Raw genomic sequence first — 23,339 nt, 5'->3', positions numbered from 1 at the left:
GGTAATGTTAAGCTCAGCATCTCCATGTTGAGTACAATCAGAATTTTTTAAATTTCCATATACAACATTTCTTTGTCTTTCATCTACACTTTTTTTTTAATCAAAGGAAGTTGGCAAGAATGATAAGTTGGAAGCAGGCTGGAAAGGAAAGAGGACAAACTGAATGGGAGAAAACCTTTGAGAGTTAATGTAGTCCTTTATCTTTTCTCTCCCTCTTTCAGTGTAAAATGCTCACTTTCTCTGCCTGGATCACCTTATACCATTCTCAGGTTCAGCCTATCAGCACCTTTTTGTGTGGAGCTGGTGTTACCCCACCCCACCCTTGGGAAGATGGCATTATACTGTATTTGGAAGGGTAACAGAGCTCCCTCTATCTCCCTGAGACATGCCACTGACCTGTAATTAAGTCCCATTGTACTATTCAGAGGAAACTCCTCACCAAACAGACAGAGGGCAGTGTGTGTGGATTTCCTACAGCTCAGATACCGCTGTGACTAATGCTCCACCACACAAGCTGGGTTTATCAAAAAGGACCACATGCAGCACACATTAGAGCTTCCATTTTCCCTCTACAGAGAACTCAAAGCTATGTTGATTGGTAATGACATACAATCCACACTGTCCATCTCTCATTAGTGAGCCATTGCTGGCTGCCTCTGTATGTGTTCTCACCGCTAGCTCTCTCTCTGTGTCTCTGCCTCAGCCTAGTGTCCACCCCCTCCACCCCCTGAACCAACCCCATCCCCAACCCCGCCATTCAACCCCATTGATCATGCATGCAGAAATTTAACACACCCCTTAATTCCTGTCCAAATAGCCCCTGTCCCACTTCCAGAGCTTCATCTGTTCATCTGCAAAGGATAGAGTAGGCCTGTGTGCGGGCAGGACACTGGCTGCAGCACTCAGTGAGGATAAACTGTGTTAGAGAGGACAATCACAAATCTAAATCTGTGCCCAAACATCCTGCATTACACACTCTCAGCTTGTAGTGTTGCTCTGAAGTGTGGATGCATTGCGGGGGGACATAACCAGCACTATTTTTTGCTTGTCCTCATGATTTTGTGTTTCAGTGTCAGAATGCACAGTAAACTCCCAAACTCCAGACTTCACGCTCCAAACTTTGCAACAAACTTGGGTAGGACAGCATCCGTGTTATACCCATAAGTCAATGCCGTCATTGTCTTTGTGTGAATTACTTAGGCTATTGATTGGCCTTAACATTGGTTACCAGGTCACATGTTGAGTCAGTGTTGAGAAGATTAGCCGGAGCTGGCTTTGGTACTAATTAAATACTTAAACCCCAGCAATGAATGACCACACAGCACACAAACCTCCTGCTATACCACGTTGCATAAGTTCATTTGCATTGTGTACGGTGTATTAAGACAAACACACACTGCGAACAGTGATATCTAGAGCTGCAAAGGAGGACACTGATACAAATCAACTTGCCACATTCACAAGTTAATTTGTAGATTAGTTAATACCCCTGATACCAGAGTAGAGGATGGGTAATGTGACAAACTATATATTGTCACTGAAGCACCTCAAAGAAGTAGTATGACTTTATATTAGCAAAACATTGGCTCCACGTTTACTTAATATTATTCAAACAAGCTACTGGAGGTGAGGACTGATAACTAATTTCCTAACTCTGACTCTTGGCCAATAGTTGTGAAACTGATTCACTCAGTGGCCTGGCTATTGCACTTCAAGCACAGCACAACATTCAGAGACCAGCCTACAACATGTTGTGAGTAAAAGTTGTGTTTATATTATTTCTCACTAGATCAACTTAATGGCACAATATGTTAATTTCCAGACAAAAAGAATTAAGATCCCTTTAAACCGGTTAAGAGTTCATTGCAGATTAGTCACTGTAACTGCAAACTGTGCCGTTTAACACTTTATTTAAACTGTGATGGAAACTGCGTCAAGTTAGTCAAAATAATCCGGAGTACGACAGGAAGTTAGGAGATTCTGCCTTCATAATAAAGGCTTAATGTCTGTCACTTGGATTCAGAGTTGTGGAAAACTTCAACCTATGAGAATCAGTTTGGAAGTACTTATGTTTAAGATTTAATGATTTTTTTTTCACTTTCAGGTTTTTTTGTTTCTATAATGCGGTTGTTTTGCAAGAATGGTATTTCCTTTTAATTAGGCTAGGTTGATCTTTTTGTAAAACAGTTTTTGCTTTAACCTTTTATCATTATAAAATTTACTTAAAATCAATATATTTTGTTGATATAAAGATACATCATAAATTATATTTTATTAGTAATATACTAATAAACGGTTTGTGTTTCATGTTGTAAATTAAATTTACTGGATTTTTTTCTGACCTTTCTTGTAATTTCGTTATCATTATGTGAAATCTTAGATAACAATGAATGACAGTGATTTTGAAGAAACTTAATTAATAAAACATGATTGATGTATTCTCACCTTTGATTCTGCCATTTCCAAAATGCACAATGTAACTCAGTCTGTACTTCACCTAAAGCTGGTCAGACCTCCCACTTTGACTTAAAACATTATGGAAGTGGAAATGGTTATTCTTTGGATACTTTATATTGTTTCATAACAGTTAGTTAGCTCATTCAATTGAACTTTGGTGAACCTTTACTTGACGTTCCCCTATTTAACATTTGCAAGCAGCATATAAACATTAAATTAATGTTTTGCACCATGCTATAATGTAGATATAAGTAGATGTAAGTGCATATTAATGTATATGTCAGTGACTCTATACAGCTCCTCCTGTGGACACCTGTAACTGGAGGTGGACATATAAACCTGTTACTGATGACAATATAGCAAAAAAACAGTTGTAACAATATAACATTTGTTTTCAGAAGACAACTTATAATTGCTGAAAAATACTGTACACTAATAAACAACTAACATATCCTAATGTCTGCTTACAGCTGTCTTACAATATGTTACAACCATTAAGAAAATATTTATGTACACACCAGTTTTTGTTTGTTTGTTTGTTTGCCTGCTTTGTTTTCACTTAGGTCATTCATGCACTTGCACATCCTCCATTACGCTTTTGTTTTGAAAGACGGCAACGGAAGCGGAGCGGTCGATGGCAACAGCCTTGACGGCGGAGCCGCGTGCCTCGGTGGTGGGATGAGAGAGACACAGCAGCGGGGATGAGGAGGTGGAGTCTGCCCCAGCCTGCATCTGGCCCGCTCCCCTCTGTGTCACCCCGGGCCAAACCCGCCCAGCTCCTCTCACTCACTCTCCGCCTGTTTTCCCGCACGGCTCGGCCCGGACACACAGGCACTCACTCACTCACACACACGCACAGCGAGGACACGGAATGGAGACGGAAGGGAGCCAGAGCAGCCTGTCCACCACGGACTCCCCTCACGACCCCTGGTAACGAAAAACTTTTTTTTTTTTTTTTTTTAATTCTCTCTTTCGTACCTCTGCTCGTACACCTCAGAAACAAACCTGGTATTCTGCGAGGGAGACTCTGGTCCGCAGCCAGACTCACACACCTCCACACTGAGCGCCCTCATGTAAAATCAGAGATGATACACTCTTAAACACACGTCTTTAACCTCCTGGATTACACTTTCAAAACCTCAGTAACAACTTTGTCTTTACTCTGTAAGCCTATAAATATTAAACTCACGGAATACTCCTTTAATGAATATGTAAATAGAGATATTTTCTTTTTTCCACAGCAAAATGTTCATAGGTGGACTCAGCTGGCAAACAACACAAGGTAAATCTTTTTCCACCACTTGCTCTCATAAAATGCCACTATGTTTTTAAAATCCTGGCATGGATTAGATGGAACCAAGAGGAACTTGTTTGAAAAGCTGTATTACTTAAAAATTTCTCTCTGCTAACATTGAATCAGTGTATTTATTTTCTGTTTTTTTAGTTTTACACATGAAACCAGGTCCAGAATGAATGCCCCCATTCAGAACTACCGTAGAGTAAATGTGTGATTCTTGAAATCTCATTAAAAAGGGTGAAATTAAATTATTTAGGCTCTGATAAGATGAGATTTTTTAGTTGGAATTATTGTGTAATTTTAATTTTTTTCAGCCCCGATCTTTTTGTTTTTGACACATTTAATTGGAAAATGTATGAAGTTTGCTGAAAGAAATCTCAGCAGGGTGAAAAAGTTTGACCCTGTAGCCAAACTCTGTGCTAACTTTTTATTAAAAAGCTGTCATCTGTTTTCAGCCTCTCGAATTCATCAATTAATGTGTCTTCTTTCCACCTTGTTTTGTTTCCCAGAGGGTCTGAAGGAGTACTTCTGCAAGTACGGCGAGGTGAAGGAGTGTATGGTGATGCGAGATCCGGTTACTAAGCGCTCGAGGTGAGGGAGCTGTGAGCCCGGCTCCTCCGCCGGAGCTGAAAGTTTATCTGACCTCCGTGATTCCTCACTGCTCATAACATATCATTACATGTCAACATCAGTTTCTGTGTCATTAATACCCCCTTCCTCCCTCTCTCCCTCTCTCTCCCTTACCCCCCTCCACCCCAATGTCTGCAGAGGGTTCGGATTCGTCACCTTTGTTGATCAGGCCGGCGTGGATAAAGTTTTGGCCCAAACCAGGCACGAGTTGGACTCCAAAACAGTGAGTTCTCTGTATTTACTTCCCACCACCAGCTAATCCGGTTGCTCAGTGTTTGATTAGTGGATTTTCCAATAATCCGCTAGAGAGGTGTAACATTGCTACATTTTCGTATGTTTACTAAGGTTCTGCCATGCTGATGTTTTTCTCAAACCACGTCTGTGTCCGCTGCTACACCTCAGATGTGAGCATGTTACATGATAAAGTCAGTAGTTGACAGCGGAGACACACGGGAGACTGCGCTCTCTCTTTGCTCTTCAGCCAAACAGGCAAGAAAATGTCACCCAGTGTCAATTTCCATAGAAACAAGGGGAACCGGACAGGGCTGCATTCACTGCCAATCTTTGATTTGGTTTCTAGGAAGAGTGAACCAAAACTTTCTTTCTCCTTTTTTTTTTTTGTGTCTTGTGTTTTTTTTTCTTTTCTGTCCCCGAGGGGTAGATTTGACCTCCGAAAAAGTTTCTCAATGGAGCGAGCGAATGCAACCTGAAACCATTAAGGTGTGAAAGCAGCAACAAACAAACTCCGCACAGCTTCCTGTTGATCCTAGAAAGAATAAAACTGTGAATGCAACGTTGATAAAGTCAATGTGGCACATTCAGGCCCTTTCACCTGTGTGAATTGTAACTTAAAATGTATTAATTGCCTGTGTTGCAGAGTGTGTGATTGTGTGTGTGTGTGTGTGTGTGTGTGTGTGTGTGTGTGTGTGTGTCTTTTTGTCAGTAATGAATGTGGGCCGGTCTGGGAACAATGTGGCCCGTTGGTCGCCATAGGGACCACTGCCCCCGCCTCTCTCCTCAGTGGGAGTGGTGATGGCTGCGGGTTAGTCACTGTATTGAAATGAGGGGAGGCTATTTCTTCTTTTTCCCTTTTGTGCTCTGAGCAGTGCACCTTCTCCAGGCTTTGGAAGATAAGTGGAGGTGCTGCAAAAGGAAATAGAGAAGAAAAAAAACCAGGCTATTTACTGTAGAAAGTTTCGAGGAAATGAGAATTTTTTTTGCTATTATGAATCCAAAATTAGCAAGGTGGAAGTTGTTTGATAGAGAAGTCAAACTGAATTTATTATTATTTTTTGTAATTTTTGTTGGTTTCCCCAGCGTCCTACTGCTATAATGTCACTTGCAGGCACGACAGCTATGACAAGTAGCACTATCATGGTTGGACGCCACTAACTCGCCATGGGGTTTGTTTCCATAGTGACCCCCCCCCCCCCTCCACAGTTGAAGAATGGCTTTGTCACAAAAGAAAAAAAGAGGAAGATAACAATGCACATCATTTACAATCATTTCTTGGATACCAGAAATCAAGACGGCATAAACAGTCGCAGTCACAGAGACTGGAGGTCATGATACCGACAGTTTATCCTCATGTTGCCTCCTCTCATAAGCAACTTATTGAGTTTATTCATGGCAGACTCCAGAGATGATGGTCCCCTCTTTTTAATTTGAGTTTTTGCCCTCAACTTGTGCATGTGTTAACTCTGCGCAGCCCCGTGGGCCGTGGCAGGGCCCCTTGTGGCTGGCAGTTGGGTGTGTCGGTAGCGTTTGGTGGGGGGCTGTGGCAGCCTCAGAGAGCGTGTGTTTGGCGTGGAGAGGGCTCAGTGATCAGCCACAGGGGTTGGATGGTGAGTAGAGTAGGCCTTTTAGACTGCTCACCCTGCCCCCCTCTCCCTCTCCCTCTCTCTTATACAGACAGGTTATCCTGTTAGAGAGGGGAGAGAAAAGTTCTCCAGTGGCAACAGAAAGAATGTGCCATGCTGTGACCGACTGAACCGCTCCGGCACTGGAATTAACAGAGCTTTGCACAGCCGAGAGGCTAAAGAGCAAATACAGTGCTGCAGAGGAATTTATTGGTACTTATTGTGTTGAAGGACAGATGCGGCCCGGTTTTGACCGGCATAGTGAGGCAGGTTTTACTGTGATTTATGTAACTGCTGCTCTGTTAGTCGCCCCTCTGGGTGCCCTCCCAGTTTCCTGCTATCTGTAAAGTTAGTGACGGCTGATGCAAACTGCACCTTTGTGGGACAAAGTTTCCATTCAACTGCAGCTCTAAGGTGCACAGCAGAGAGTTTTTCAACAAAGTCACACAGCTCTTCGCAGTTTTGCATCAGGCATATTTGTGGCCCCCGTTAACCATTTCCATGCTGGGGTGGTAAGACGAAATGGTTGAGTTGGGGGGGGGGGGGGGGTTGAAGGGGGGGTAACGGCCATCTGTGATTAGTATGGCTCTCCTAACTAATAGGATTGGAGTCAACAAGCTTGAGTTGTTCCTCGGAGATATTGAGTGCTGCCCAATCGGCATGTTGCCTTAAGTGTGTTCCCAGCTCAGGCTGTGACAGGCAGCGCACTCAGCCAACTGTTGCATAGCTGGGATGTAGTTGTTCAAAGTGGATTGCCCTGATTTCATAAACCTCTCTTGGAATTACGATCAGCTTCTTCCCTGCTACCTTTCTGTTTGTGCAGAGAGGTTAGGCCTCTAACGAAAACACGGCTCTGACTTTAAATAAGAGAAAGTGTTAAGTGTTTTAAGTTAGAGATCCCCTCCAGACATGCTTCATGACACATAAATATGCTCTGCTTGGAATAATAATTTGTGTGTGATATGTTTTTATTCCACAAAAATGTTATGTTGTAATTTTCAGTGTGACAGCAGCATCTCCTCCCTCACTGAAAAACCTTGAATCCACGAATATGCAAATATTTTTTGTTTCAGAAGTTTAACTGCTGGACACACACACGCACACGCACACACACACACACACACACACGCGCACACACACACACACACACACACAAAAAGCTCATTCCCGGTATATGTGACCTGGAGGTTCCACATCACACTTGTGTAAGTTGTACATTGGACCATGATTGGCTGCCAAACTAGTCACAAATCGTTGCTTATACGCCGTCTTACACTCAGATTTTAGGTTAAACACAAAGAACACAAAGAAACATCCACCCTACAGCCTTTTAGTGTCAAAATCTGCACAACACTTTTCCCGTGAAACAAACCGATTTCATTAATTCAGCCACTTTATCTGTTTAATGTCCACAGTTTCCTCCCCACGAATGTGCTGTGTGCTGCCATGTGTTTGATTTTGTTTGTTTGTGTGTGTGTCTGTTTGTTTTTGAATGTGCACAGGAGTGTTGGACATCAGGAGGGTTGGTGACCGGAGGTGACTATCAGAGTAGTCTAGCCACCATAGAAACTAAACAGTAGACTCTGCATCTGATCCTCCAGTCTTAGCCTATAGTCTTCTCACTCTGCTGTCTAGAACAAAAAAATAAATACATTTTTTTATAAAACTTGCGGTGATGTCAACTCTTATTAGAAACAACACTGTTACCCTTACTCTGGTAAACGCATGTGGTTTACCATAGAGGCTCTAGCTCTCTACTGTAGTTCAACTCTACCCTGTCATGGTTACGGACTAATCTTAGCGCTGTACTGTCTCACCATCTGTTAGTGTAACAGCAGTACAGTGTGGAGTAGTCTAGTTGTTCTCTAGCTCTATTAGACCAGTATAGACTAATATAGAGGTCTCAAATTCCAATTTTATGATTGCATTCACATGGCATGGTGTGGTTCTCTCTCCAATCTTAACCTTGGTGACATTCAGCGGGCTCAGCCACGTCATTTATCTTTAGTTCTATTGTTTGTTTTTTTCTTGTATTTGTAGTTCTAAGATTTATATCAGAAGAGTTTTCGCTGCTAAAGAAAAGTTAAGCTTGTCCTTTTTCCTGGATGTAAATGTAAGGAACTGCAGGGCAGAGGATGATCCGGATCACCTGAAAGCGTACAGGGTGATGAATGGTCCCTGTTGTTGTCATCACTTCCGTCCAAAGCTGAGGGAGGCAAAAACAAACAAACACAAACAAACAAAATTGGGTGGATCTGCTGTCAGTGTGGTGTGATTGACAGCTCCCTGTCCTCCATCCCGTCCTCCTCTCCCTCCTTGTCCCTCTCTCTCTCTCTCTCTCTCTCTCTCTCTCTCTCTCTCTCTCTCTCTCTCTCTCTCTCTCCACTCTCTGTCAGACACACTTGTCCTCCCTCTCGGGCTCTCCCTGCCGAGGTGAGGTGTGTTTGTGATTGTAGTGCCTGTGTGAGATTCCAGGAGATCACATGTCACATGGTAGTGACGAGAGAGGCAGGGGTTCACTGGACATTCCCAGGCATTCCACCTGAGCACAGCTGTACACACACATATACACACACACAATTACATGTATAAGTACATCAGAAGCACATGTGTGTACAGCATTCACATAATGTAATATAAACATGACAGTAACCTGACAGAAGAGTGTAGAACAGGGGCTCGCCTAAATTCAGTTTACACACCAGTTTTCTCCTTGCTTTATACTAATTACTGCTGAAATTATTAATTGATTATTAAAATGAATCAACAAAAATTGGGAAGGAATTTAACACTTAAGTAATTTATCAAACAACACTGCCAAACATTCACTCGTTTCAGCTTCTCAAATGTGAGAATATGTTGCTTTATGTCATTATAAACTGAACACCTTTGGATTTTGCACCGTTGGTCAAATAAAAGAAGCACTTAGATGGCTTTTGGAGCACTGTGAAGGATATCCTTTACAGTTTTCTTACATTTTATAGTCTCACAATAAATGAGTTGATTTAAGAAATAATATGAAAAAATAAGATGATAAGATGAATTGAAAATCAGAATGATTATTGGCAGCTGCAATAGGTCTTAATAAATATAATATAATTCACAGTCAACGATGTAAAATAAAGAATAAAAAAAAATAGAAATCTGTATAAGGATAAGAAGTTCTATTGGATAAATTCTTTTTGGTCATTAGAGCTGGTTATCATTTGAAATTTTCTCAAACCTGGGTTTTGGCACTGATATTGAAGTGGTCAATTTTTGTGGAGAATATGTTACGTTGAGAAATAATAATATTTTTCTACAAAAATTACATTTTTGCTAAACACAAGCAACTGTACAAAAGCTTTGCCCACAGTTAAATACTGTCCAAAACTGTCAAAATTACAGAATCAAAGAATAAGTCCAGAAGACGTTTGATGCCAACTTTCGGTTCTTGGTACAGTTTTTGGTATTCTGCTTTGACCTAATTTCAGGAAGTTCCCAACAAAATAAGGTTTGATGCCCAGCCCTAATGATTGATACCACCTAGACCAGATATCATCTATTACTATGTCACTGTTTCCACAGGTTTCACACACACTGACATTACTGTAAGACGCACATATACACACACATACATGTGCATCAGCATACAGCCGTAGTGCGTTCTGACCAGGATGTAGCCAGACCCCGGTCTGCTGTCTGAAGCAGGTGATAATGAGAAAACATCACCATCTTTTGATCTCAGCGTGTATTGATTTGAGAACATACTGTACAGCTGATGTCAACTTCATCTAGATTTTGCTTCACAACTATAAATGGTGTCATTCTGTTTATCAGCACAGCGGAGTCCGGGTATGATAAGCCTTAAAATACAGGTGTCTTTGACATCATTGCTTTGATCTAAGACTGGTGAATACATTGTGCTAGGCCCAGAGGAGGACAACACGGATATTATTACACCTTCATTGATGAGTTATTAAGGAATGAGAGATGGTGTGATGTCAGCGTACACCGAGGACAGCCAATAGGTTGCTTGTTTGTCTGTATCATGACACAACACTAACCAGTCCTCTCTTTTTCTATATTCTCTCCTGTAGATCGATCCAAAGGTTGCGTTCCCTCGCAGAGCTCAGCCCAAGGTGAGTGGAACTGTCTCCTCCTGATAAGTTGTGTGTGTGTGTGTGTGTGTGTGTGTGCGTGTGTGCATTGTTTGCAGCAGGTTAGTGAGTGTTGAGTGTTTCAGTCTCTTATCTGGGCTAATGCCCCATAATCTGATGAACATGAGCAGCGCTGACATCACTAAACTGCCGTGTGATTGTGTGTTAACAAAAACTTTAGCGACAACTTCAGAAACACACGTTATTGTTAAACCCACCTAAATGTCTGTATTGTGTTTCAAGTACGCTGTGTCCTGATCTGAGGCAGCTAGTCTTTTCTATTCACAGCAACACACTGAGAAACTGAAAGAACAGCTTTATGAGGCATCAGCAAAAAATAAATACTGTTAGTGAGTACAAGGAAAACCATGTGTCGCCTTATAACATTTGCTTAAATCCAACAGATTTGCAAATATGTCCTTACCACAGGTTGTTGCATCAGCTCTGGTGAGACTTCATGTTTGCAGTGTGTGAGCAAAGGAGATCACAGGGGGAAAAATGACAAAATGAACTATACATAAAAAATACAAACATAAATTACCAAAATGCTTGAATTTTGAAGGTGATGGTCATGGACGCCATCATTCCATAATGCAACGCATGACAGACGTTAAAGAATGACTCATAGCTAGATAAAAAAAAAAAATTGGTGGATGGTGGCACTTGCAGCAGCCAAAAAACAAACAAACAAACAAAGAAAAACAGAGAAATTAAATGCCCTATGAAAAAAATTGAAATTTTTAAAAGGTCACGGTTTGGCTTATGTTGATATGCAGCTTGTGTTATGTTGTGCTAGTACAAAACCGTAATGTTATGCTGACAAAATATTATACAGTCCACATTAGTCAGTCCTTTATATTTTGTAGTGAAACTCTGACACACCTCCAGTGTTAAGGGGGTTAAATCAAGCTGACAGCCTGTTCCCTTGTATTTGTTTCTCTACTCACTGCTAAATAAAAGTGGTCTCTGCTGACTGAAACCAGACTAACAGGCAGCACTGACTGAAAACTGTGCTGTTACATTCTGCTTGTCTCCCACTTTGTGCGACTGAGCGGGCTCAGTTTTTCATCTCGTCACAAATAGCTATGAAAGAAAGTGGAAGAGAGTGGGGCCAAAATAATTACAGCTGTCAGGTGTTGCGCTATGTCCAGGAAATAGTGAATTTTATTTAAAGATTATGTGTACTTAAGGTCAGCAAGCATCACAGAAAAGAAACGGATATAAGTAATAGAAGAAATGAGAGGTGCCATGTTTTGGCGCTGTGTCAGTCTGTTTGAGCCAAGCTGGGCTCAGTAATGGTCCCTATGAACCCAACTTGTACAGCAAAATTATAGTGAAGAATGTAATCTTGATTATGTGCATTTGATTATGTGCATTTATGTTTAACATAGTTCTGATTTGTTTTACACTGTTCTTTTCATTATGTGGCATTTTATCCTCTCCCAGGTAGTAACTGTGTTTTCATCTGACTGTTCAAATCAATGCATCACTCATTTTTTACATCTATTTAAAGACATATATATTTGAATAATCACTGAGAGCAGTAAAGCATTCAGACATCTGTTCTATGACTTTTCCATTTCACCTCTGAAGGCTTCATCTTCACTAATGTTCAGCAGTGTGTGTGAATTTGTATTTGCTCCTGTGAACGACAAGACACATATTAATACTGTAAATCCTTTATTTGTCCTTTTTCTAAGGACTAAGTTTTCTACTATAGAAACATAGAGCTGCTGTGATTGGTCAATTAATCGATTAGTCCATCAAGAGAAAATTTATCACCAGCTATTCTGATAATCAGTTGATCTTTTACGTAAAAATTCGAAAGGCTCTCAAATGTGAGGATTTGCTGCTTTTCTTGGTTGTAAATTATAGTGAACTGAATATTTTGTGATGGGTCACCAACCAAACGATCAATCAATTAATGGAAAAAAATAATCAGTAAAATAATAAATGATGAAAATAATAGTTGCAGCTCTAATATCTCATCTAAAATAGTCTTTAATGAGACTGTTGTACTTTGACGGCATGAGGTCTTTTGTACTTTGAAACTGTAAATTTCTTTCTGTAATTTTTTTGTGTAGAAAGAGTTATAGCAACGGTAAAAAGTAACACTGATGTGTTACTAAGTAATGCACATGTAGCTACATTTGATATTGAAAATATAATAGTTTTAATTCAAAATACTGCAGTAGTACACTGACCTACATGAGTCTATACTCACTTGAAGTCATGCCCTTGTTAACTGATGCCTAAACTGATATATTATTAAATGAACATTGTACTTGAAGATAACAGAGACAAGAGTCAGTGTAAAAAACTGGTTCATCAGCGCCTTTCCTTTTCTTACAGTTGGTGACTCGAACCAAGAAGATCTTTGTGGGAGGCCTGTCAGTAAACACAACTATCGAGGACGTCAAGCAGTACTTTGACCAGTTTGGAAAGGTGAGCAATGTTTCAGAGAGCATTAAAGCTGTTGTGGTATCATGACGAAAACACAGCAAGGTGGGTCAGAGTCAAAAGAAGGATCGCTTTGTCAGGTCTAATGGATTCACAGAAGTTTGTCTCTGGTGGCGTCAGTGCAGAAACAAATCAGCAGCTTAGAAACACGTAGCACTGCATCCCACCATCTCTGCCGGGTCTGATTCACCACAAATTCTCGCAGAAAAACTTCACTCGGAGTCGAGCGGCTGCCTGGAAGTGAAGGAGTTACTGCTGGGAGGAGGAGGAGGGCGAGAAAGGATGGAGAGAAAAAGGCTTGAAGAGGGTAGGAAGGGAAAAATAACGAGGCCGAGAGGCTCCGAGAGCAGCAGGCGAAGTTAGGGGGACTAGAAGAGGGAGCGGAGAGAGAGGAGGAGGGAGAGGGAGGGGGGAGAAAAGTTTTGTAGTGAGTGTGTGGTGATGGTGAGGAAGGAGGAGGGATTATCAGAATCTGAATTAATCTGATGTAACAGCTGCTCCTACCCACAACCCCCTCCTGGCCCGTTACCGTGGTGACCTGGCCTGCCCATTGTCCCCAAGTAATTCTGTGGGTAAGGGGGTTTTGTTCGGAAGGAGGAGGGATGAGGTGGTGGTGTTCGGGGGTGTTAGCGTGAGTGTGTGTGTCGGGTGGGGGTTAACTCAGGAGTTTAGTAACAATAAATACAAGTCGACTGATTCTGAAAAACTTGCAAACTTACACCTTAACTGTTACGTCTGTGATGTGTTTGTGTTTTTAATATATTTCTCCATAAAGTTTTGCCCAAGTTTCTTATATTGAGAGAGAGGCAGGGGGCAGAGAATAGATGATGGGCTGACAAAGGCACCAACAAGGGAGGGAGGGCCTGATTGAGAGAGGTTTGCAGAGGCGTAAGAGAGGGAACTGGGGCAAAGATGGGGTGTGGGGGGCTGTTTTACGAGGGCCATTATGCCTGTGTACAAAGCTAGACAAATATTTTGTTAGTTTGTTCAGAAGTTATCTGCATACGGGAAGTTTCTGGATTGTTCACACTCCTAAATACGTATGGAGAAATAATATGTTTGATTTAAGTGCCACGTGACTTTTGGTTCATCTTGTGCAAAATAAAATTGACAAAAAAATCATCAAACAATCATCTAAATTTTTTCAGCATTTCACATGCTCGGTCGGCGGCGCAAACCCTTGAAACTTTTCAAAGTCAAACATGAGAAGACTCGGTTTTTGCTGTCGCGTTTCCGACTGCATGGTACTTTATTTTCAGTGCCAAAGGTTTGGCCTCGAGTTTCTCCGTGCTCCCTCCTCAATCATAACGTCTAGATGAATTTTTGCCGAGAGAGATATCGAGGGATGGACGGTGAAATGTAGGCTCCAGCCATCCATGGAAGTTCCTGATTAGACTGCCTCACTGGACCTTTTGTGTCCCGTCCTGGTGAGGACAAAGGAGCGCGGAGAGGGATGGGCAGGGGATAACAGGGAAGATGAGAGGTGGAAAAAAAAGGGATAAGAGGGAATATTGTCCGGCGGTATGCCATTAAAATGCCCAGTGTTTGAAATATCGAGCAATGATGTGCAATCAACTCAGTTTGTGGTGGTTAACAGGAACTGTGGGCGTTGTTGTGATGTTTTGATAGTGTCCTCCAGGGTGACAGTGTGCAGATTCAATTCAGGGTAGGATTGTATAAGTTTCTGTGTATTTGCCTTGTTAAATGTGTTTTTGTGGCAACAGCTCAAAGTTAGATCACGGCTCTCTAGCGTGAAAAATGTGTCCTGGGTATCTTGACCTTAGCCTTCATACAACTGATCATTTACAGTTTGGAAATCTGTGGATAAACGTGTCAGTTTTTGCAGCGATCCAGAGTTGAACATGTTTGAGTTGCATTTGCGTTGAGCAAATGTCAGGCTGGAAGGAAGCAGTGACTTGAGAGGCATCAGAGGAACAGGTCCCCTTTCATGCTGATACTCCTCGCTCACCTTTGACCTTTCTGTAGGCAAACTGCCCTTGGGGGTCCTCACACACACACTCACGCACTGTGTGCTAGTATGTGTGACTATGTGACTATGACAAATTATTCAGTGGACCCTCTCCAGTAAACTTATTATAGACTGCGAGCGCAGATTAATTTACCAAATGTTTATTTGGACCTCTGTGTGCAGAGACTGGACTATAAACATGTCAGCTTGTGGCAAGAGAAGGGGGTTGGAGGGGGGAGAAGAGTAGGTCAACTTTGACATAAGAAACTCTGGGTGTGTGTGTGTATGTGTGTAGAATAGACACCTGTGTCTTTGCTCTATAAAGGGAGGCTGGGCTGGAGGGAGAGGTCAAAGGGAGAAGAGGAGGAGGAATTATGGCTGACTGTGCCAACAAACAAAGCCTCCAGGCCTCTTTGTTCTCCGTCTCCCTCTCCCTTTGTCTCTTCTTTCTCCTCCCTTTCCACTTTGACCCAATCCTTTTTTTCTTTCTCTCTCTTACAGGACTCTCTGTGCTCTCTTTCACCATATCTCCACCTGTCGCTATTCCTCTCGCTATCAGCTCTCCCCTCTCATCGAGTCTCCACCTGCCCACAGGATTCACCTTTCTGCTTGTGACTGGCTAATTTCTTTGTGTGTGTGTGTGTGTGTCAGTGTTTCTCTCTTTGCGGCCCTCTTTGTCTCACTGGCACTCTCCCACTATTCATAAAGCATATTTGATGTTGGCTCGAGCTCTTTTATAAGGACTTTTTGTACAGTTGCCATGGGAATGTCAAACTTTGTAGGGGAGAAAAGGGGGCGGATTATGTGATCTCTGTGAAAAGGATTGTGACCGGGGCAGTTTAGCAGCAAACACAACTTCCAACTTTCCATGCCACCCATTATGTCTGTTTGCCATGTACAGTATTTCTTCATATTTTCCTGTCTTTGCTCCCTTGGTCTCCTCTTTGTAACCTGTCGCTTGTCTCCAATCCCCTCCCACCCTCTCTCCCTCTTCCCCCTCCTTTCTGTCCATCTGTTGCTGAGCCTCCCTGCAGAACTTGAGAAGGGCTGAGGTCAGGCAATATGCCGCGTGGCAAGAGAGAGTGCACCGTGCTAAAAAACTGTGTTGTTTGTCTCCCCCCAGGTCGACGATGCCATGCTCATGTTCGACAAGACCACCAACAGACACAGAGGTGAGACGGGCTGATTCTCTCGCTGTCCGTTCATGCCCGACATCTCTACCTTTCCTCTCCTTCTGTTCCTCAGTTTACTACTCTTCCTTCAGTCCTTCCTGGGTGTCTATTGATCCCCCCTCCCCTCCTCCCCCCCATGGGCCTCCTTCCTGTGGGCTGAGCTGGAGGAGATGAACGGGGCTAGTCTAATTAGCCAGTCCGTTAATCGGGATCAGGATAAAGCCTCCTTAAGCACCTCCTCCCCACCCGAGGACTGATCGATTATGACAGCCTACCAGCTTTGCCCGGGCCTTCTGGCCAGGAAGGGAGGGAAGAAAGGATGAGTGCAGAATAGCAGCATTGAAGGGGGGGCGGGGCAGCAAATGTGTTAAGCGGCTATTACAGTGCTGATTACTGGAGACTATTAGCTGTACGGCTGCACAGAAAGGTCTACTGTTTAAATCCACCATACTGTGTGAAAATTTTTGTGCTTATGAAATTGCCTTGTCCTCACCAGGATTTGGCTTTGTGACGTTTGAGAACGAGGATGTGGTGGAAAAAGTCTGCGAGATCCACTTCCACGAAATCAACAACAAAATGGTGAGCGACTGTGTGTGTGACAGCGCTCTGATATTATCATTTTATTCAGAAACGAGAAGAACTGATTCGTCGTTTGTCTGGAAACAGGTGGAGTGTAAGAAAGCTCAGCCCAAGGAGGTGATGTCCCCCACGGGCTCGGCCAGGGGGCGCTCTCGGGTGATGCCCTATGGGATGGACGCCTTCATGCTGGGCATTGGTATGCTGGGTAAGTTAGTATTGATCAGGACAGGAAGCATGTGGCTATACACCTGAGCCTGACAATAACTATCCCTGCATTAAGGCCCCAGCTGCCTTAAAGGTCACATGGTGCCTCATGGGGGAGAAAGGTGACCACTGAACTGGGCTGTGTGCGTCGGTTTGTAGCTCTTTAGGATGCAGCCTTGTTTATCAAGGCCTTAGACTTTAAAAGTGACCAAAAAAGTGCTAATTAGCTGTACACATTTTATCTGAGGCCAACATATAAAATGTTGCACTCACATGAAGTTTTGAGAGCAACAGGTGACAGATAAAAGAAGGGTGGTCAAAATAGAGGCCACACAGGCAGAGATACGTGGATGTTAAGACTTTGTGGTCAAGATCCAAAAATGCTGGATCCTACATTTCCCATAATGCAACCTTAAACCTCATACCTCCAGTTTGTAATGCAAGCTTTCTTTAAAAGTTTCTTGGTCACATTTTACACCTGCTCAAGCTGCATAGTATTCCCCATGACCAGTAAAATGAACCTCATTTGTAAAACTAGTGGAATGGCCCTTTAACAGTTCCCATCTTGTGACTGCCTTGAACACTATTCCTACACTGTTACTGTGGTATGGCCCACTCATTAACAGATTTTGAATTTAGTATTCACAGTAGTCAGGACCTGCTTGTGGGTCTGAAGCTTACACCAATGGCATCACCTACTGTTCAGTCTGAGAATTGCACCTTTCTCCTCAGTACTGAAGTGTTTTCATTATATGGTGTAGATGAGGGGGTATGCCACCACATAGTCAAAAATAAATAAATAAAATGATAACAGTAAATTAGTTGTGGTATCATACCATTATTTTTTTCCGTCTGAAAATTGTTCGGAGGTCAGTTCTCCAGGTGGCAGGTTGCGTACAAAGAAAATCTCTGTGTAATGTGCACTGCTGAGAGTGAAACAGAAGACAAAGACAGTAAGCTGCTCAGTCCTGTCCCAGTGAAGAAATCCAGACCACAGGTGTAGGATATCACCCACCTGCATGTCACAGACTGTACCAGGCTTTACTCTTAGGGGGCAGCATAACCACACACACACACACAACACCCTGTGCAACATGTCACATTTTTTGGTGTAATCCCACTGTTGACAGTGATTTTATTTTCCGCAGGTTATCCAGGCTTCCAGACAGCCACCTACACCAGCCGGAGCTACGCTGGCATCACTCCTGGATACACCTACCAGTTCCCGGGTAATCGCAGCACATTTTCTGCTCCTGATACACTTTGAGAAATAAACTTTAACTGAGAAATAAACACACAGCCATATTTAGGTAGCAAGTGCAAGTGTTCACCTTTGTAGATGCATGGTGCTGGGTGAGACATAAAAGGAAACGTCTTTAGAGTTTGGATCCGTGGTCACCGGTAATGCAATTAAAGCACAGACACGAAAATCCTCCTTACCTCCTTCGTAGACTGTACACACTGAAACATACACTAGACTCAGTAACTGAAGGGAATGAACAACATGGAAAGAGAGAAAATGACCAATTTGACCCAAAGTATGGTGATAAAATAACATGTTCTTGTTTCCAGAGTTGTTGTGTGGTGAGCGACTGTACATGTAAAAATGGGTGTATTCACTGAGCAGCAGAGACAAATGTGGTTGAATGGAGTGGAGTCCTGTATGGAATGATTTATCAGGGGGAAAAAAAATAAGGATGACTATATCTTATGCAAGAACAAAGTCAGTAGCTGGTGTAGTTTTGTATTGAACTGACAGTAGACACTGTCACAAATACAAACATGTTACACTGTGAGTGTAAATGGCTGCTTGTAAATATCAGGGAGTGGAATTTGCATATGCTTAGCTTGTGTGTGTGTGTGTGTGTGTGTGTGTGCATGTTAGCATGGCTGTGTGTTTCACTGTGTGTGTGTCTGTGTGAAGTTGATTTTGGAGTTTATTCCAAAATTAAATGTCCACCAAAGAAAAATATTAATGAAATCAAAGTACTCTTTTGAACTGAAGTTATTGGATTGTATGACACTTGCTATATATTTATTTTCTATTTTTACAATAAATACTGTCTTATCATTTTTAACACCACTTTTTTGGCTTTAAAACATCCTTCCATCCTTTAATTCCTGTTTGCGTTCCTCAAACCCTGTGTGTGTTTCCCTGCCTGTACGCGTGTGTGTTCTCCTCGCCGGCGGTGGTGGTGTGTGTCTCAACAGCACTCTGATGTTTCTGTTTTAGAGTTCCACTTAGAGAGGACTCCCCTTCTGACTTCACCCCACCCCCCTGAGCTCACAGGTCAGTCAGTCCCTCCTCTGGACTTTACAAGCAGCATGTTGTCAGTCTGCTACACGCCACGTTAGCATCAACACCTGATCACTCTTTGGTTTGCATGTTTGTGTTTGTCGGTCCTCCTCGGTCTCGAACTGAAGGCAGGATTGATGACAGTAAAGAGGAAGGTTGTGTTGTTTGCTTTAAAGTCTTCCTCCACTGACCTCATAAAGAATTTCCATATTATTAAATGATAAGCAGGATGGATAACTCCAGTACTCCTACCGGAAATTTTTACCCCTCTTTCCTTGTGCATCAGTACAGGACTTGGTTTTCTGAGGTCACTGGACTGAGACTTAAAAATTACGTGTTTTTAGTTGGCTATTATGTACACTGACATATAAAAGGTGTTTAACCTGGATTTTCTTTTTCTTCCCTTTTTAGCCATTCCTCTTACAGCATATGGACCAATGGCAGCAGCGGCGGCAGCAGCAGCAGTAGTCAGAGGTATTAAAATGAAAAAAAGAAAAAAGCTTTTTTGTTTCCTTAGCAGGGCTAGAGTGAGCATCTTAAATGAAGGTGACTCATTTCATGTTTCAACATTTTAATTTTAATTAAAAAAAAACAAAAACCTTTTAGCCCTTGCTTATTTTTCTAACATTTGCTAATTAGCGTCAAACACATGGAGCAGCTGAGGTTGATGAGAATGTCATGATGCCGCTGGATGAAAACTTATTACAGTTCATCCTGAGGGGAACATGAATGTCTGTACCTGTGATAGTGGTCCACACAATAGTTGTCGAAACATTTCACTCAGAACTACATGTTGACCTCAGGGTGGCTTTAGAGGAAAAGTCAGAAGATCAACAAAGTCAGCTGATCCATCCTCTGAGGACCATGAAGATCTGTAGAAAATACTGTACATATGATCTCTCCCTTTCAGTGAAAATAGACAAATTACTCAAAATTATAATGGGTAAGAAAATGTACAGTTTACTGTGCGTAATGTGTAAATTGTGTTTTAGGTTGGGCTACATCCATTGACTTTCTTTCATCTCTACCTCATAGTGTAATGAAATAAAACTATATGATTTAAAATGCAGCTAACTGAGAGAAACTGAATCCAAGTAGCAAGCTTGCAAGTCTCTCTAATGTTGTTCTTATTTTTACTCTTAGGCTCTACCCCATCTCGCTCAGCTGGATTTTTAGGTACGAGCAGCCCGGGGCCGATGGCAGACCTGTATGGAACAGCCAGTCAGGAGTCGGCTGTCAGCAGTTACCTCAGCGCTGCGAGCCCCGCCCCAAGCACTGGATTCAGCCATAGTTTGGGGGTGAGATATCGTCGCTTCTGATTATGTGTTTGAGTTCTGTATTGGAATAGTTTCCGTCCCTGTTCCTTAACATAACTAAAGCTGCTGGTCATGGATCTGTTATATCCAATCCAGAGAAACCATATGTATTTCTTGTAAATTTTAAATTAATTTCAAAGTGGAAGCACAATATTATGAAATTAAATCTATTATCTAACCATTGAATGTAAAACTACAGCCAACAAAGACTAGCAGTGTAGGGGGACAGCCAGGCTCTGTCCAAGGGGAACAAAATCCAGTTTCCAGACTTTGTGCTCAGCTAAGCTAATTGGCTTCTGATGGTAACTTCCTACTGAATGGACAGACACAAGAGTGGTATTGATCTTTTCATCTAACTCCAGAAATAAAGCAAATAAGTGTTTTTCTCAAAACTATTGCTCTACAGCTCCTGGCATTGATGCTGATGTTGAATCTGCTGTGCTGTAAATAAAAGAAGAAAAAGAAGCAGAAACCAATCCAGCACCGGCATCATTTATTGGAAAAATCTTTTTTTCTTATATTTGAGATTTGTTTTTTTTTTTTTCATTTTGACTTTTCTAAATTTGCTTTACAACTGGTGGATGGAAACTCATATTTATACCTCCTCAAACTGCCTCAATTTAGAGCCCTGTGCTGTGGCTGAAAGTGGTAGATGGATTAATTCAGTGTTTCTCAGCTGTGTGCCATCACGATTCAGGACCTGTTGTTTTCATTACAAAGAAACACAACAGCAGCTGATTTCAACTTCAACCTGAGAATAAAAAATCTGAATAAATGAAGTCAAAGTCTGCATTTTACTGACAAGGAAATGAACTTTAAACTTCTTGGTTCTTGTCCCCACAGGGCCCCTTGATCGCCACGGCCTTCACTAACGGATATCACTGAGAGTGTGAGTCAGTCCTCTTGCCGGTTACCATCCTGTTTAAAAACCTGACGTGTAAAATCATTTCGAGTAACCTGTGAGTAATCCACATGGTTTCTGTGTCAGTGCAGAGCTGTAGACTTAGAGCTGGAAGGAGTTGAAGCTGCTTTGGAGCTGATCTGGCCTGTCTCTGTCCAGTCCACCTTGTGTCAGCCTGAACTCGGCCGACCCTACTGACGCCTCACTAAACTCCACCTCCTGAGAAAAAAAAAGAAGAAGAAAAAGTTTGTAAAAGGAGCGAAAATGTTTATCACTACATGTAATAGCAACACTTGCAGATGCTGAATTTTTAGTGTTTTTTTTTTTGTTGTTGTTGTTATGTTTCACCTTGCTGTTTTTTTTGTGATGGCTGCATTGTTTCTTTATCTGTTTTGGCTGTGTTTTATTGGGTTATTTGAACTTTGACCCTGATCTCTCTGAGATATGAGGAGTTAAATCTCCAGGTGAAGCCTGTTTGAAGGTCAAGAGCTGTAATTTGTACTGGAATACTGTATATTTGTCTAGTTGTCTATACTAGTTCATACTGAATTTAACAAAACATTTGTGATTAATACTATTTCTTGAGAATGTGTCACAAAGTGTATATCTTGGTAGGTTTTTAACGAAGACTTGTTATACTAATAATGGTCAGGCGACAAAGGTCATTAGTCACAGTTACATAATATGCCTACATGAGCTGTACAATTTGTAAAATATTGTAAATATGACTCTGGTTCCTGGTGGGCGGGGGGTGGGAGGGCTTAGAGGGGCGGGGGTCAGCTAATTTTGTGTCTGGGAGGCTTTGGAGAAATGTGTTGGAAAGCTTGACTGTTACGTATCATCTGCAAGTTTCACTTGGAGGTCAAGAACATTTCAGTTTGTCTTTCAATATAAGACCAGCCATATGCTGCATTTCTCTCCAGGCATTTATGAATGATGTGTCATTGGAGTGTGTCGCTGCGTTCGGAGGCTACGTCAGAGCCGAAACACTTTGAGCTCTGAGTCCAGCAGGAGAGAGGCTGAGTCTGGAACAACACTTTACTGTTGGGGATACGTGGGTGTGAAAACACTCCTTTATCAGGAGAGGAAAAAAAAACATGCTGTTTTCTTATTTTGTCATATTGTTGTTTTAACTGTGATTTTCAATATGTGATGATTGTTTGTGAAGGAAAATGAAGACTAGTTTGCAGGAGCGGTCAGTCATACACAGTGAACGTGTTTATGACTGATTCACTCTGCAGGTTGTGCTGATGTTTGCGTGAGCATGTCATATGGTTTTATACACATTGGTTTCCAATGTGCCATGTGCTGTTTTTTCTTTTTTTTTTTTTTTTGATGGGGTTGAGGGTGGGGTGGGTGGTACCTCAGTTGCAAATGTGAAATTTTAATCTGACTTTTTTTATTATTACATTAACATCTGTGTCAAAGTGTGGATGGTTAAATCTTTTTTAGAAAGGTGGTTTTTCCCCACAGGAAAGGGGGTGGAGGTCCTATTAACTCTTGTTTACCTATCACCAGCCCCACCACCTCCCAATCCATCACTGCAAATCCACTGGAGGTCACAGATTGTAGCAATGTGACAACTATTTTTAGACCAAAACAATTTTGTTCAGAGCTACTACAATGTTGCACTGGCCGATCACGATATGTGTTTTCCTTCGAATGTTAGCGTAAGAACAAAGCACTCTCGATCTACAAGACACCAGGTTTTACATTTTGATACACTCACTCTCACTCTGCTGCGGGCTACCATGGTAGTTCATACTTTGATGCTGTTTTCACTGAAAAATAACAATCTTGTCGACACTGTAACATTTTCTGATTTTCTTTTTCCTGTCATGTTTATTCCTTTGAAAAAAAAAACTTTTTAAAATTCCTAATAAATTATTTTAAAACATTCCACTTTTGTGTCCTATTTGACCTTTCTTGCACATAAAGACTCTCGAACGTTCTTCCATCAGCTGATGTCCATGTACATGTTCATTATACTTCATATAGCGTTAGATCATACAGTGTGGCCCTCCTCAAAGTTTGGTCGGGACACTGTACTGTGCTGCAGA

General features: G+C 41.9%; 1 protein-coding gene across 1 annotated transcript; it reads left to right on the top strand.

Annotated features, from left to right (window-relative positions):
• Nucleotides 1-3,257: 3,257 nt before the first annotated feature.
• Nucleotides 3,258-22,014, top strand: msi1b (musashi RNA binding protein 1b). The gene is made up of 15 exons (XM_041042226.1): nt 3,258-3,387; nt 3,699-3,739; nt 4,264-4,345; nt 4,523-4,607; nt 10,323-10,364; nt 12,735-12,827; nt 15,935-15,983; nt 16,480-16,562; nt 16,650-16,767; nt 17,915-17,995; nt 19,000-19,056; nt 19,474-19,536; nt 20,206-20,360; nt 21,222-21,267; nt 21,367-22,014. The coding sequence occupies exons 1-14, from the start codon at nt 3,329-3,331 to the stop codon at nt 21,261-21,263; spliced, it is 1,050 nt and encodes a 349-aa protein (XP_040898160.1). The 5' UTR covers nt 3,258-3,328; the 3' UTR covers nt 21,264-21,267; nt 21,367-22,014.
• The last annotated feature ends 1,325 nt before the right edge of the window (nt 22,015-23,339 follow it).

This window comes from Toxotes jaculatrix, chromosome 7, assembly GCF_017976425.1.
Source record: "Toxotes jaculatrix isolate fToxJac2 chromosome 7, fToxJac2.pri, whole genome shotgun sequence".
Taxonomy (NCBI): Eukaryota; Metazoa; Chordata; class Actinopteri; family Toxotidae; genus Toxotes; species Toxotes jaculatrix.
Note: the sequence above shows the minus strand (reverse complement) of the source record. Positions and strands in the feature narration are given on the sequence as shown.

What these genes read in the sequence shown, in the direction of transcription:
- msi1b (XM_041042226.1), top strand. Translation starts at nt 3,329, where the DNA reads ATGGAGACGGAAGGGAGCCAGAGCAGCCTGTCCACCACGGACTCCCCT. An exon ending in CCACCCCCCTGAGCTCACAG is followed by an intron (nt 19,057 to 19,473) that starts GTCAGTCAGTCC and finishes TTCCCTTTTTAG; the next exon opens with CCATTCCTCTTACAGCATAT. An exon ending in GATTCAGCCATAGTTTGGGG is followed by an intron (nt 20,361 to 21,221) that starts GTGAGATATCGT and finishes TTGTCCCCACAG; the next exon opens with GGCCCCTTGATCGCCACGGC.